The following is a 15,632-nucleotide window of genomic DNA, read 5'->3' as shown; positions in this document are numbered from 1 at the left end:
ACACAGATTTATCACCAATGTGCATACATAGCTGAATAGAGCTAGTGCACATGCACAGGCATAAAAAGCACTGCACTGAAAACTCACAAAAGCAGGCAACTGGGCAAATTATCTCAGGCAGCAGAAATATACTTTATGCAGATACGCAAAGTTGGACAAAAATGCTTGGCCAGTGCATTACAAGTGTTCATAGAAACACATGTTAAGAGTGCACTTTATGTGGCTGTTGATGTAACAACCTCCCCCAAACTTTCAATACTTTTTAATACCAACGACACATCAACTTTAACTTACAAACTAACATAAAGTGTAAGGGGGCGATCACATACAACATGCTTTTCATGTTCGTAAATACCAGGCCCGGCAGCGGGTTTTTTGGTGTTGCTAGGAAACCACCGAAACAGCTTTCCTGTCAGTCAAGGATTATATCGCAAGGGCTCTAGTAGCTGTTAACTGTCATATTATCAGAAACTGTAAAAAGGTTCAAGCAGAGGGCGCTTGCTCTGACCTTGCTCGTCGTGCATAAGCAGCGTACAAAACGCTCCCTGCCAACAAAAACAAATCAAACGAGGCATATCTAGGAGGCGATAACATAGAAAGCTTTTTTTGCTGTTAGAACCGCCTCTTTTGAATTGTTTTCAGTTGACAGGGAGCGTTTTGCGAGATGCTTATGCATGGCGGGCGCCTCACGTTTTTGCCACCTGCTGCGCCTTGCTTTTTGGTGGAGCGCCTGAAGTAGAAAAGCTGTTGACCTCATGCACCTTTTTTCCATTGTCCAATCGAATGGATGGAGAGGCAGCGCTTCAATTGTGGTGACGGAACTTTACAGTTTCTGGAAACGTCTGGAGACTGCAGTGATGGAGGAGAAACTTGTGGTGGCTGTCGTGGGTTAATCGACCAAGGTCAGAGCGGGCACTCTCTGCTTGTACCTGTAGTTTCTGTCAATATGACAGTTAACAGCAACTCGTGCTATATTCCTTGACTGACAGCACAGCTGTTTAGGTTGTTGCCTAGCAACATAAACAGGATGGCGTGCCTCGCATTTTCAAACATAAAAAGCGTGTTCGGTGTAATAGTTTAAACTATGCTCAATCATTATGTAGTGTATGAATTTCCAATGGGTTTTATTGTCTCAAATGGAAGGCTAAACAGGTTTTGCTAATCTTTGCTAGGAAAGCTAATTACGCCCACATGTACATAATGTACAGTATCTGTTTCCATGTATGCCTCCGAATGCCACATTCATCTTGGTTCCAAACAAAATCAAGCAAACCTTTTCTGACGCTTCATATGCTTGCTTCACCATGGTGTCAGTCTATGTCCAAGAAAATTCATGTGGGTAGTGTTTTACAGCCCTAACATCAAATCAGTGCTATCAATAATATTTCTTAATACAATACATCACACACACAGTAATTTTTGCAGAGGAAATTTGAAGATTTACACGAAATCTATTGATGAGAGAAAAAAGACTGGTACAAGGACTAACGTTAGAATGGGAAAGAAGGTGACAGAACAACACAGGCAGATGAGAGGCAGGGAACTGAGTGCTATTGTGTAGACTTCACCCAGGTGCAGGGCACATTGAGTCAGACAGGAGCCACAGCTGACTGCTCCATTTTCAGAGCGGCACGGATACCAGTGTCCTCTATCCACAAAACAAAAAAGAGAAAGAGACATTTTTCTAGCAAGAGGACATGACCTTCAGTCTATCCCGGCATCCCGCCCCTCTTGCTCTCCCTCTCTTCCTTTTAACCGTGGCTCCTCGCTCAATTACATTGCAGGTAATTTGTGTGGTATTGGAGATTAAAGTTTAATTAAGGCGACTGGAGTAATTTAGACCCAGGTTTAATATAATCACGTTGAACTGGTTGCCTGCGAAGCGCCCTGGTGTCAGGCTGAGCTAGAATAAATCTGATACTGCTTTTCATCAACAAAGAACAAAGAATCCTGATTCCCCTGGCCCTCTACCGGCTTGGCTGAGATCCACCGGCACATTTTCACTTACCCATCCCTGTCAACACCCCCACCGCACGCATACATACTCTAAGCCCCCAGCTAGATGCAGCCCAGAAGGTTTGAACCGAGAGACGTAAAGAGAAAGGAGAGCAAAAGAATGAAAAAGAGCTGGAGAATAAATATGCCGAAGCCAGTGCATCCCTTTGTCATGGACCTGATCCCCAAAATCACTGAGCCTTGGAGCATCATAGACACCATTTCTGACAGTCCGGTCGAATCAGTGGACACTTTTTCAAAAAGCATATCCATCCCCCACCGCCCACCATAACCTCTGTGAGATAGAGCGACTCATACTCTCTGTCAAAGAGCACATTTCTGTGTGGATTTGCATGCGGAGAGATGCAAACAAAGAGGCGTGTGGAGGCGGTCAGCATTAAGGTCTAAAAGAAGCCAAACAATTGATCTCAAACAGGATTTGACAAGACTTATCCTTGATTCACTGTGATTCGATTGGATGAGGATGCCACAGAGCAAAGAGGAAAAAATCAATGACATAACTGCCTGGCAATGATTTCCATATCCAATCTTCATTCCTTTCTCAAATATACACACCTGTTTTCCTGTTGTCTATCTCTTTACCCGGCTCTGCTTTCGTCCATACTGTCAGTGGATCGCTGAAAGAAAAGCTTTTAGTGTCAGCCAATCTGCATTTTCAGAGCAAGAAAATTCCTCAGGTAACAGGACGATGGTTGATAAGGCAGAAAGTTGGGATGACATACAAAGAGGATAAAGAGACCAGAAACATCAAGGGCACCTTCCGGGAGTTGCCCGAGGTTCTGTCGCAAAATAAAAAAAGATCCGAGCATGAACCTCGACTCTCCCTAAACCTTACCACATAGATTTCCTGTTGATTTTTCCCCTTTGTTCTTTCCCCTCTAATGGTATTATGACATCCTTTATATTTAATTCTCTTCGTGACAACCTTGAATTCCAGCCAATTCCTTCACTCATTCTGCATTTAGACCAAGCGAAGGGCTAAATCCAAGTTAAGTGTCCGGCGGACTTTGCCGCAGCAGAGCTTCTTTCTCTGATGGTTTTCCTTCCAAAGAGCCGTAAAATGAAATAACAGCCTGCTATGTAAAATAGATCAAATAGGCAAGATCTTGGCATCGGGCTTTAGAGGGATTCAAACGGGTACTGTGGCTGTCATGTCATTCCACTAAAGCTGACCGCCTGACAATTATGGCACAGAGCTAAATAAATGATGTCTATTTCAGACTAGAAGCTCCAAGGGGAGTGTGGTGAGGGGGAAACACAAAGGGGGCAGAGGTGTTGGAAACATGGGATATACTGTCCCTCAAAATCTATCAAATAAGAGTGGTGGTTAGTTACCTAGATCTTATTTTTGGGATCATCGTTACATGCATGCGTCCTTGGACATTATAGCCTTTATTGTTGGGCATCGATTTTTGGGAATGTTAGGTGCCTATAGTATTTTTTGGACACAAGAGGCACATTCAGAATCAGCCAAGTTAGAGAACCATCTATCTAGACATCATGTTTGGGCCCCAGGTTCGAACATTCTGAAAAACTCCTTAATCCCAGCTGCTTTACTACCTACCTGTACACTGTAATGGCCAAAATGCTGTCTAGATAGGAAACTCGACAGACTTCGGGAAACAGCTTTTGTCTGTCACTGCTCTGCAGCTCATAAACGCAACAACACAAATCGCCGTCTCAAGGTCACTGGCAGCATGTATCCCGCTTCAGGGTAGAAAGGTTAATCTGTAGTTAAGGTGGAGCCAAAACAGGACTAAGCAGGGGTGCAGTGCAGAGATATGAGGCAGAAAGAAAAAATTTACGTGAGACAGATATATCGGTAGCGTGAGTGACACCGCGACCGCTTCGCATCATCAATTAGCCGAGCTGAAGCGGCACAGCGCAGGAGCTAGAGCGAAGTGGCGTGCCTCACAGGGAGAAATAAATGACTCTGCCCTTATTGAGCGCAGCAAGGCATATAGCATTTCAGGCCAGTAATGTCATTGTGCCTTTGTACCGGCGTTATTGATGAAGTCTGTCTCAAAGAAAATAATCCCGTGGCACACCAGCATTTGAGACTTCTCATTCCGTCTGAAAGATCAATGTAAGCGATCTGCGGGACGGAAAATGCGCTGGAAGAACGAAACGGGCAAGCGTGAGTGTGGGTTGGCGTGTGGGGAGCACCGCCACAGCAGAGAGCTGCAGCAGAGAGAGGGCGAGATCAAAGCGGAGAGCTGCTTCACTGGAGCGCAGCACTGGGAGGCTAGAGCACAGCGGTCTCACCTGCTGCAAAAACCTCTCTCTCTCTCTCTCTACATCTGCTGCACCTCACCCCTCTGCTCAGCTAATGCCCTCTCCTACACACGCAGACCTGCTGAGACCTGCGCCCCAATTTATAGCAGCTCTTTCTTTTAAATGTAGAGCTGAAATCCCCCAGATGCTACGTGCCTGCTTATATGCATGTACAGGCTTGTTCCTCGTTGCCACGGTAGCTGTCGTTCGCAGAATCTGAGAATTCAGGGATGTTGTGCGCCATAAGCAGTCTGCATTTATGTTTCTTTAGTCTGTCACAAAGCAGCTTAAAGCGACAGTTCACCTAAAAATGAAAATGCTGTAATCATTTACTCACGCACAGATTCTTCCAAACCTGTATACATTTCTTTGCCCCGCTAAACACAAAGCAAGATATTTTGAAGAATGTCAGTAACCAAACAGATCTCACCCCCCAATGACTCCCATGGTGTTTATTTTGGCAGTACATGGGGGATGAGATCTGTTTGGTTGCTGACATTCTTCAAAATATATTCCTTTGGGTTCAACAGATCAAATAAATGTATACAGGTTTGGAACAACCTGAAGGTGAGTAAATTATGGAATAATTTAAATTTTTTGGTGAATTGTCCCTTTAAATCCTTTCTCCCAATGGTCCGGTTTTATTCAGGTATTATGGCTCTGGCAGCGGAGCTTTAGACTTGATTTACCTGCACACACATCCTGTGTGTCTTTCGCTAAGAATTACACACTCTAATGCACGGACTAAAAATCAATCACGGGGAGAGGGTTCTCACCATGCTGTACGGTGCACTCTATATCAGCGGCTCTCATTTCAGACCCCTGAGGTGTGATGCCTTGGGCACTGCTGGCACAGATGAAATGGGCACCAGCCACCGCTCTGCAGGGAGGGCAGGTTTGCTTTTTCGCTCCCCTTTGTGTCGCCATGCCAACGGCGGCAGGTTTCAGCATTTAAAGGGCACACTTTGCAGCCTCCCAATAGCGGAAGCAGCGAGATCTCTCAAAGAGGATTCTGGGAAAAAATGTGATGAGTGCAATTGAAAGCTATCTCATTTGCGTGAGTAATTAAAAAGTATCGCCTGTTTCCACAGCCAGCCGCAGTCATAATCACATTGTTGATATTATGAGTCATGATTTTTGAATGATGAAGTCGTCCTTAAAACGCTATGGAATTATGTGCAAGGCTGCCCCGTCTGAGATCTAACATAATGCCTTTAGTGCATAAGGTTTATAAGCGGTCGGATCACGGTCAAAAAGTGGCTCGTTCCACAAACATGGTACTAAAAGGGCCTCAGAAAGGATGTCATGTTCTTCTTTTTTTAACAAATGCTAGCAAACCCTTCAGGATGTATTTTTTAAAACTTGGATAAGATGGAAAACAATCATGATATATGCATTGGCATGAGCATGGTTTAAAAAAAACTGGGTTGACTGTATGTCAAGCTATGCTAATGTAATCCTTAAAAAAACACAAACAATAGATTACATTGGAAGTTCAAATGGTTGTCGAACCAACAACGATTTCAACAATGAAGTGTTCTAAACACACCAGGTGTCTTTTCTGCAGATTGCCATCCACCCTTTATTTTTTGCAGACTGCTGTTTCTCTGTACGGTTCTGTTCTTTCAGAGGTCAGTAAAAAGCCGCATTGCTGTCAATCAAAGTGACGTCTCGGAGAGAAATGGACCTCACGCCTGGCCGAGGCAGACAGTCCAGTTGAAAGTATCTGATCTGATTTGCATCTTTCGAGAACACCACAAGCATTTTAAAACCCCATATTATACACAACTGGCAAACAGACAGTATCATTATACAAATAACATAAAATATCACCAGAGTCCAATTATTATTACCTGGTTTTGATGCAGTTTGGACTCAGGCTGTCCGTCGTGTGATTTAGACTTTAAGCCAATGAATGACTTTTACCTGCGTACATCTGTGAAGCTCTTGCAGGGAACAGATTAAATTTGGTCCTCAAATCCAGTTCGTGTCCTTAACGGAATGCGCTGAAATTGAATCGACCTCCTACCCTGACCTTCACTCCCACTTCTTTTTCCTCTTCCTTGGCATCTTCTTTCCTGACTCAATGTTTGCTTTGGTTGAAGGCTTCTTATGCGCAGATTGTCTTTCTTGTGCCTTGTGCCCCTCAATCTCATAACTAAGCTGTTTTATGAAGGATTCAGAAATGCCAGAGAGCTGTCTTATTATTTCTCCAATCCTTCAGTGTGAATGTATTCCTTGCAATTTCTCTTAAAATCCTCTAATATAGATCTTGGTCAGGCTGCAAACCATTGTGAGCTGTGCCACTGTCTAAAGAGGATGTATAGTGTGCTGCGATCAAAGTGACATGTTTCAGGCACACATTGCACAAGTAAGCATGTGCATGAGACTCAACTAACGTTTACAGTTGATTCACACAATTAAAAGTGCAGAGTTTCTGATTATCATGTGTTTCTATGATACTCACAGAAAATACAAATAGAGGCTGCGTCATAGCATATGCATTTGCATATTGTCAAATAACACTAATTATTATTGTTGAGTGAGTTTAAAGGGGTCATATGGTGCGAGTACGTGTTTTTCTGTGTCTTTGGTGTGTTATAAGTTGCCCATGCATGTATTAGACACGTAAAATTGCAAAAATGAATGTGTCAGAACAAAAGATGCATTCTATCTAAAAGTGAACACTCACCTAAAAACGCCTTGTGTAACCACCCCCCCCCCCCCAAGAATCCTCGTCAGTTGGTGGTATGATTTGACTAAGACCGCCCAAATGTAAACGCAAGTAAGGTGGTGTACCTGTTAGTACAATTGCTTTTGAACCTGATGTTCCAAATATGGTAAGAGACGTTACATTTCCATCACATGCTTGCAGTTTTCCACCAATCACTACGCACTGGTTAACTCTCAAATCGTAGCACACCTCGATTTTCAGACCGATGAAATTTGTAAAAAATCTGCGTGTTTCAGAAAGGCGGAGCAAAGATGAGATACAAACATGCACGGTATGTGGAAAATATGGCGTTTTTTACCTTTTATACACATTAAATTACATCTAAAACAAACAATATTAGTTTTAGCCGTGTCCTATGACCTCTTTAAGTGCCTAAATCCTCTGATCCCAATTTTGATGTTGCACACGAAGGTGTGTGAGTCGCAAGAGACTATTCCATTTTCTTTACACATTCTCTTACCATACATATTTAAAGTCAGATGACGTCCCAATGTGTATAGGCAGACTGCGTGAAATCCTCAAAGAACCTACCTCTCGAGACGACGTAACCGAGGAAAGGTTATTGACTGCATGTGAACACATGCAGACAGCAGTTGTAGAGCAAACTCTATTTATATGTGCAGTCACTCTACTGTTAATGAATGATAGTAAGTTGAATTTTGCCGTGAAAGGTCTCATGGGGAATTCTGCCTTAAAGTATGTAGAAGCCCACTGAGCTCACAGCTGGCTTAAACATATCTCTCCACGGTCTGTTTCTGCATCAGCAAGCCTCGAAGTACAACATGGAGAAACAGCGCCCTACACAATAAGAGGCAACATTTTTACCATATACGTCTGTTCAAAGCTAGTGTCAGTCATGTGCCATGCGTTTTTCCTGTGCAGAGGTGCAGAAGTTTAAGAAACATAGAGATAGATTCTTAATCATTCTGGAGATAGGCCAGTCACTGCTGGTATACTCATAATAAGTTGTATAGTAAGAGTCTCTTTGTCATTATTGGGTACCCCATGAGACAAATTCTGCCCTCTCAGCACACATAGAAAACGTACGGTAACTCTCAGACCAGATCTGTGGCTGTGTCAGCAACATAACCACACACAAGACTTTAATCAACCGCACACACTGGACCTGTCATGCAATATGTTCAAGCAAGACAATACCAACGCCTTAAAAGTCCTACGTGAACACTGTTATGTGTTCAAGTTGCTCCCACAGTTGCGTTGGTTTTCAGATGCGAAAGCCTGATCCATCATGTTACCTGTCGACTCTGGCCAGCTTGTACATTCCACCACAAACTGTACGCCTTTTCAAAAGCTTAAGCTTGGATCCCGAGTGGTCCTATTTGGGTCATTGTGTAAACAAGCGTAGAAGCAGAACTGAAGAAATAGTGGATGGTACGGCCTCTAGGGAGGTTGCTAAGAGGAGAGCAGGACGCTCTCGGGCCTGATGGCTTCAGACAGTGTGCTAGTGAGATGAATAATGTGTGCGTCTTATGGGACTGGGAGGCCATCCCTCATCAGGCCTACAGCACTGGAGTGAAGAAATGGAACAGCCTCCATCTATGCCCACAAACTCAACACTTTGAATTCATCGCTGAGAGAGCAAAATATTACCAGAGGATCATGATGGCTGACTTTATCACATTACTGAGCAAACTATATGTAAATAACACACAGTGTAAACACATTTTGAGTAACACCAATAACTGCGCATTGAAATTAGGGTTTGACAATAATTCGATCTACAGCAATAGAATTCATTTTGATAATGGTAATATGATTTTAAAAACACAAATTTCGATATTTCAATGTACGTCCAGGTCCGAGTGCTTGCTCTGCTCCGCAGCATCGGCTATTGGTGTTATGGAGCGACACTCCGTCATGGCACAGTATAAATCTAGTTTAAGATTGATCATTTTTGTCCATATATTCATTTACGAAAACAAGTGCAACAAAAAAGTGTAAAGTAATGGGAGGTCTGTGCTCCGTAGAGCTTTGAAGATACGCCCATGCTTTAAAGCGCATTTTAAAGTTATGGAAATATGCTTCGAAGCACATTTACAGAAGTATTTTTTTCTTTTATTGGTAAAATTATTCTAATTTTTGAAACTTACACAAGGTAAGGGCATAGTCCTATACAAAAAGAATTTATTCTTAACATATGTAGCTTTGCACACTGCTGGCATCTAGAATGATTTTGATCAGCATTTTATTGTTCATATCAGAGGGCTCTCTTAACTTATATCTTACATTCTGCTTTTTGTAAAATTGTTCATATCGTTAGAAATATATCACATCGACCGAAATTAAGAAATATATCTCAATATCCATTTTGGCCATTTTGTGCAGCCATACTTCAAATTACACATTATTTTATTTAATGTTAGTTTATATTTTATAGTAACACTTAATAAACCCAGAATACATTTGTGTATCTGAAAGCATCAATTTTGGAACATTGTAGTTGAACCAGTTATAAGCATTTACCACAAAGCACGATAGCACAAAATAATTTTTAGATGGGCTTTAATTCTTAGATTCAATAAAGTATGAAAATGATTGATCTTATGAGTGATGTTATATGATCTGTCCTATGACAAAAACAGCAATAAAATGTTAATTGAATGAGAGAATAATACGAAAAACACAATGAACCTACTAAACACATCCTTTCTCTCTTTTTCTATTTTTCCCATCTCTTTCTAAAGATCCCACTAGCCGGAGTCATGCAGTCCTTCAGAGAGCGGAGTGGTTTCCAAGGCAACCAGCACTGTTACCAGCAGGAACCCCAAGAATTATCGCGCCTTGAAAGTTACAGACATCATCACAGCCAGTCCAGGCAGAGCTACGAGGCACACTCTCTGCCTGCTGCGGGGATGTCCACAGCGGGTGCAGTTTCTAAAGACTGTTATGGGCAGCAGACCTATCCTGTCTACACCAGCACCAGTGTTACTCAGACTAAAAAAACTTATAGAGGAGTGAAAACTTCAAACCAGCACCTGCAGACTGGCTACAGCAATCACATGGGCCCTGGATACACAGCCCAGTATATGAGCGAAGGTCACTTGCAGCAAAAATGGGATGAGTCAGCTCAGATGACCCAGTATGAGCAGGACATGGTGGGAAGACTGGAGTCCGGGGCCAGTGGGTCATCACAATACCTAGAACAAAACATGCTAGCTATCTCTCAGAGCCAGTGCCATCTCCCCTCACAGTCTTCTGCCCCTGTCTATACAAGCCCCCATCAACAAGGCCTTCCATCTAATCCTGCGCCAACTCCTTTAATGTATACACAGAACCACCTCCATTTTCCTCAGCAACCTTCTTCCTCTTCTTCCTCATCTTCGTATATTGAGAAATGTAACCCTGTACAACATAGCTACAAAGGCTATGGCATACCACCCAGTGCTCAGTATTCAAGACAACTTAGCAATCACAGCAATTTAAAGCAGAGTGGATATAGGCCACAGAATAATTATGCTTACCAGCAGACACCCTCAAGATCTGGATTCGAACAGAGCTCCCTGCAAGGGATGTCTGGTTCACAGGAGAATGTTCAGAAGTTCCAGCACTTCAATCAGCCACAGCAAAACTACTGTATAACAGATATTTCCGTAAGATCTCCGGAACAATACTACCAGACCTGCAGTCCAAGTTCTAGTCATTCCCCTGCAAGGTCAGTTGGAAGATCACCCTCATACAATTCCACACCATCCCCACTTATGCCAAACCCTGATTCATTCCAATATGGTCAACCTCCCATTAACACTGGGGCTTCCTCGTCCACAGGTCTGCAAGACCAAAACATGCTTATGCCCCCCCACACCCATGCATCACCCAGTGGGAATCACCAATCGCAGAGCTTTTCCAGCTCCATGAAAGAGCGGTTTTCTGAAAAGCTTCTTTCCAACCCAAGTTTGTGGAGCCTAAATGCCCTGACATCTCAGGTTGAGAACATCTCGAACAATGTCCAGCATCTTCTTCTTTCTGAGGCCCTTATGGCTAACAAAAAGACTAGCAAACGAAACCATCCAAAAAAGGGAGAAGACTATCGGGGCCAGTTAAAAGGTGTAGAAGATTCGTCAGGTCCTGATAACCAACTTGGTCCTCCTCCTACTGATGGGTACAGCATTCCTAGATCCATGACAGCAGAATTACAGGAAGGTGGATACTCCAGCAGCACAGAGGAGCAGATAGACCGAAGCTTTTACTATTTTGGTCAGGACAAAGGTCAAGCACACACCCAGACACACTCACGACAGAGCCTTGATACAGTGTCTTCCTGCTCCTTAAACTCAGCCGATGATATATCTGTCAGGTCTGGTGACTCCGTGCGAAGTCTTCAGAGTGCAGCCTCGGAGGATAATCTCAATTGTGACCCCAGATTACAGAGGGTATTGACTGGAGAGGAGCCCAACAGCTCTCTTGGGTGCATTAGAGATGAGAGGTCTCCCATCAGTGCCCCGAGTCCTATGAAACAGGAGAGTAATTCACCACCAGATATAAAGCGTTCAGAGAGCACTCTTAAGGAGAACTTTGAGGAGTCAGCATGGACTGAAAGGATGGTTGATGAGGAGGAAATTGGAAGAAGAAAGCTGTTTTCAGAGCATGAGTGTAAAGCAGAGGTCACTGAAAAGCCACAGAAGTGGTTGGAGGCTAAGAAAAGTCCTTCTCTTTTTCATAAAATAAATAAAGCAGTATTAGAAGAAGGTTACCCATATGAAGCTGAAATAAATGATTACCAAGGGCTACAAAACAAATTTGATTCAGATAAAGTGGACTCAGCACAGACGGATTGCTTTTCTGACCTTAATCGCAAAGGAAATGAACGCACAGAAATAAAGTTTGAAAATTTTAAATCAGAACCGCAACCCAATGTAGAAACATCACCACCAGGCAGTTCAGTAACTCATCTGTATTTGTCAGAGAAACAGAAAAACTCTAAGGAGGAAAATTCGGTTGAGAGCCTCACATGCACCGAAGGACCAATGGACACCCCTCAGGAGCAGCCGCATGTCTTCTCCCATAATTCCAATGAGGTGAGAGATGAAAAAGAAAGTCGGACAATCTCAGAAGATTTCCTAAATAATAGAGCAAGACCACAAGAATCCTTCGCAGAAGTCTGCAGTACATTTGAAGAGATAGGGAACATGCCTCAAGTCAACACAGAAACTGCACAAAGCTTTGCCCCTGACTCACCACACAGAGGCAGTAAAATGAGGTCAGCTTTATGTGACATTGCACCTCAACTTCACACTGGCAACGGTGGCTTCTCGGCTCTCAATGAGAAAACAACACCTCTGGCTCAGGTTAGGGATCATCACATCGATCGCAGTGATGCAAAGGTACTGGAGCCTGACTCTCCTCAGTTGCCGGGCAAGTCAATACTGCACTCCGCACCATCCTGGGCTGACACCCCACCATCCCCCAAGAAGGGAGATGAAGATATGGAACCATGTTTAAGCTGTCCCAGTGCAGTGACTCCATCATCCAAACTAGATCCTTTGGCCCCATCGACACATATAAGGATGTTTGGTAAAAAGCATGCACGGGGCAGGAGGAGAATAATACATTCAACTGTGGGGATCAGAAGGCAGCTAAGTGTAGAAGCAGACAGTGCTCCACCTTCTGCCCAAAATCCCAGTATGCCCTCCAGCAAAAGCGCCCTTATTCCTGATAAGGTGGAAACTGCCAATCAGAATATCAGCAGTCAAACACCGAAACGTGTGACAGATGGTCTACCGTCACGAATGTGCACTCGCTCTTATGGTTCACAAAGTAGCCAAAAGGTTTGCCCTCAAGAAAGAAGAAAACCAGGTCCCAAGCCGGGCTCAAAGCCTGGTCCAAAGCCAGGTTCAAAACAAGGTGCAAAGCCAGGCCCAAAACCTGGTGCAAAGCCTAGTTTAAAACCAGCTCCAAAATCAGGTCTTAAACCTGGACCAAAGCCTGGTCCAAAATCTAGTTCAAAACCTGGTCCCAAACCCGGCCCCAAACCCACAGAAGTTACAAAACCTGGTCCAAAACCTGGGCTTAAGGCCGGCATGAAACCTGGTCCAAAACCTGGTTCCAAACTTGCTTCAAAGCCAGGGGCTTCACTGGGAGAAAAATCTATTACAAAGCCATGTCAAACCACCACAGAGTTAAAGCTGACTGAGGGGTCAATAACTAAAGGCCCTGGTCGACCAAAAGGCCTCACCTCAAAGATAAAATCAATGAAGCAAGATGACAATGTTCCATTGATAACTGACCATACCAAGGACACAAGAATTGAAGTTATTCAGGAAAATTTGACCACTACATTTACTTTGGGCACAGTTGTTGACGTTGTGGACACCCCAACAAATGAAATTGTGGGTTCCACTTTAGAATCTTCTCTAGATAGCAAGTCTTCAGCAAAAGACCAAAAGTCCATGGTGCTGAGATCAAGGAAACAAGCAAAAGAAAAATTGATTGAAGAGAAAGAAAAAGAGAATGACAAACCAACTGAGCGAACTTCAGCAAATCTCATGGATACAAAAATGCAGGATGTTACTGTGGATCAACCATGTGGGATTGATACTTCCAATATTGAGTTACCTAAGCAGGTCGATCTCTCTACAGATTCACTGCAACATTCTAATGAAGAGATTATTTCTAACAAAAGGAAATACAGCTTACAGTCTTCAGACCCCCAAAAGAGAAAGAAAGGTTTGAAAGCTTGTCAAAAAAAGATACTGGGGCCTCCATCAGAAACTGTCACAGCAGTCTGCATTCCAAAGCGAAAAAGAGGCCAAGATTTGCAAGCAGAATCTGTGATCAGCACTTTGACCACAGATATCCCTCCCACTGATGAAATAGGTGACATGCCTTCTGTACCTCCTCAGTGTCCTACTAAAACAAAATATTTACCTCCTCGAAAAGGCAGGGGGCTAAAATATGAGGCAATGGTTCAAAAAATCACATCCCTAGGATCTAAAAAACAATCTCTAAATATTCAACCAGATATTGTACCAGAAGAATCAACATCAAAACCAGCACCAGAGGTACCGGAGCAGGGGATAGTGAAGCCCCCTGAGGTAGCTCACACAGAAGCAGAGAGCACAATGAGCACACACGAGAGCCAAAACATAACAGGAATTCAAACTCCTAGAAAGAAGAGGAGGAAGTGGGGCACTGTTGAGAGCAATGATGCACCAGATCTAGCACTGGAGCCTGGGAGCCTTGTTATCAACACACCTAGGCTAGCCAAACAGAGAGCCATTAAAAACAACCATGAGATGCATCTGAAACAACGTAAGAGGAGAAAAAAGGGGACTGAGCCACCAGATAGCATACCTGCTGAGGAGCAACAGGAGCCTGTCCAGACTGATATTCTGCCACCCCCTCCATCCTCCTCCTCTTTTCCTGAAACAGTTGAACAAACACAGTATGAGAAGCCACCAACAGAATTATGCCCACCATTAACAAAACCCAAAAGAGGCAGGCGGCCATCACTCAAAAAGAAACAAGAGGACGCCTCAATACACATAGGAGATGACAAAGTTAAGGAGAAAAAAAAGCCTGGATCCAGAAAAAAGATTCAAAAGACTCTTAATGTCCTCAGAGTTGTAGTGAAAAGAACCAAGCAAAAGACAAAATGCAGCATGGATCTCCCTCCAACAGTGAAGGGAGGATTATCAGACTTGCATCCAACACAGAGCGATGGCAAAGACTCTTTCAGGCCATATGTGCACATTGACAGCTCTTTGGATCTAGCGTCGCTTTGTACAATCGTCAACAGGCCTGAGGAAGAGCAGCTGCTCACCCAGCCAAGAAAAAAGAGTGCAGCTAAAACAAAAAATCTAGTCGAGGTTACCGAGACAATATCAGACTCCTCAATAATGCTCCAGGGGCCCATAGTAAACAAAAGTCTAGCTGACAGGTGTCTTACATGCTGCCTATGCAGAAAGCCAGCAAATTACAGAGAGCTTGGAGACTTGTGTGGCCCTTATTATCCTGAGGACCATATACCACGAAAAAACCTGTCTTTAACATACAGAAATGACTTCAGGCAAAGCAGTGACAGTGCGCAAGAGACGAAGGTCAGGTGTAGTTCAGACAGCATGAACTCACAGAGCGCTTGTGAAAATGTACATCTGGAGGGGACAAAGAACGGAGGTTGCGGGCATCCCAGAAGGGGGAAAAGGGCGAATAGGGAACAGTTAAGAACCCGCCCGACCTTGCGGATGAGGTTCAAAAAACTGCTACTGTTGCAGAGCAGCCTTAGTGAAGCTGCTCCCCCTGTTGGGCAGGAGGCAACTGGAACTACGCTCCAAAGACAGCAGATGGAGGCAGAGGCCAAAGAGCACTGGGCTCATGAAAACTGTACGGTCTGGACCAGAGGAACAGTTTTGGTAGCTGGCAAACTTTATGGGCTGAAGGAAGCTGCTCAGGGTGCTGAACATGCAGTAAGTGCATCATTTATAATAACCATACAACAGTAATCATCCGAAGACGTTAACATAGTAAATCATTTTATTATAACTGATTACAATTGGCTTTGTTTTCTTGCTCACTGTACTCAATTCGCTTTGGATAAAAGTGTTTGCTGAAAGCCTAAATGTACATTTAACATACAACACACATTGCTATG

At 43.6% G+C, this 15,632-nt stretch overlaps 1 protein-coding gene across 1 annotated transcript in view; it reads left to right on the top strand.

Annotated features, from left to right (window-relative positions):
* LOC130426720 (retinoic acid-induced protein 1) overlaps positions 1-15,632 on the top strand; it is a 43,230-nt gene that overhangs the window by 20,057 nt on the left and 7,541 nt on the right. Inside the window, exon 2 of the mRNA XM_056753629.1 lies at positions 9,730-15,447. Coding sequence (XP_056609607.1) covers positions 9,748-15,447 — 5,700 coding nt within the window. The 5' untranslated portion in view covers positions 9,730-9,747. The remainder of the gene's footprint in view (positions 1-9,729; positions 15,448-15,632) is intronic.

This window comes from Triplophysa dalaica, chromosome 7, assembly GCF_015846415.1.
Source record: "Triplophysa dalaica isolate WHDGS20190420 chromosome 7, ASM1584641v1, whole genome shotgun sequence".
NCBI lineage: Eukaryota > Metazoa > Chordata > Actinopteri > Cypriniformes > Nemacheilidae > Triplophysa > Triplophysa dalaica.
This window is presented reverse-complemented; position numbering and strand designations above follow the sequence as displayed.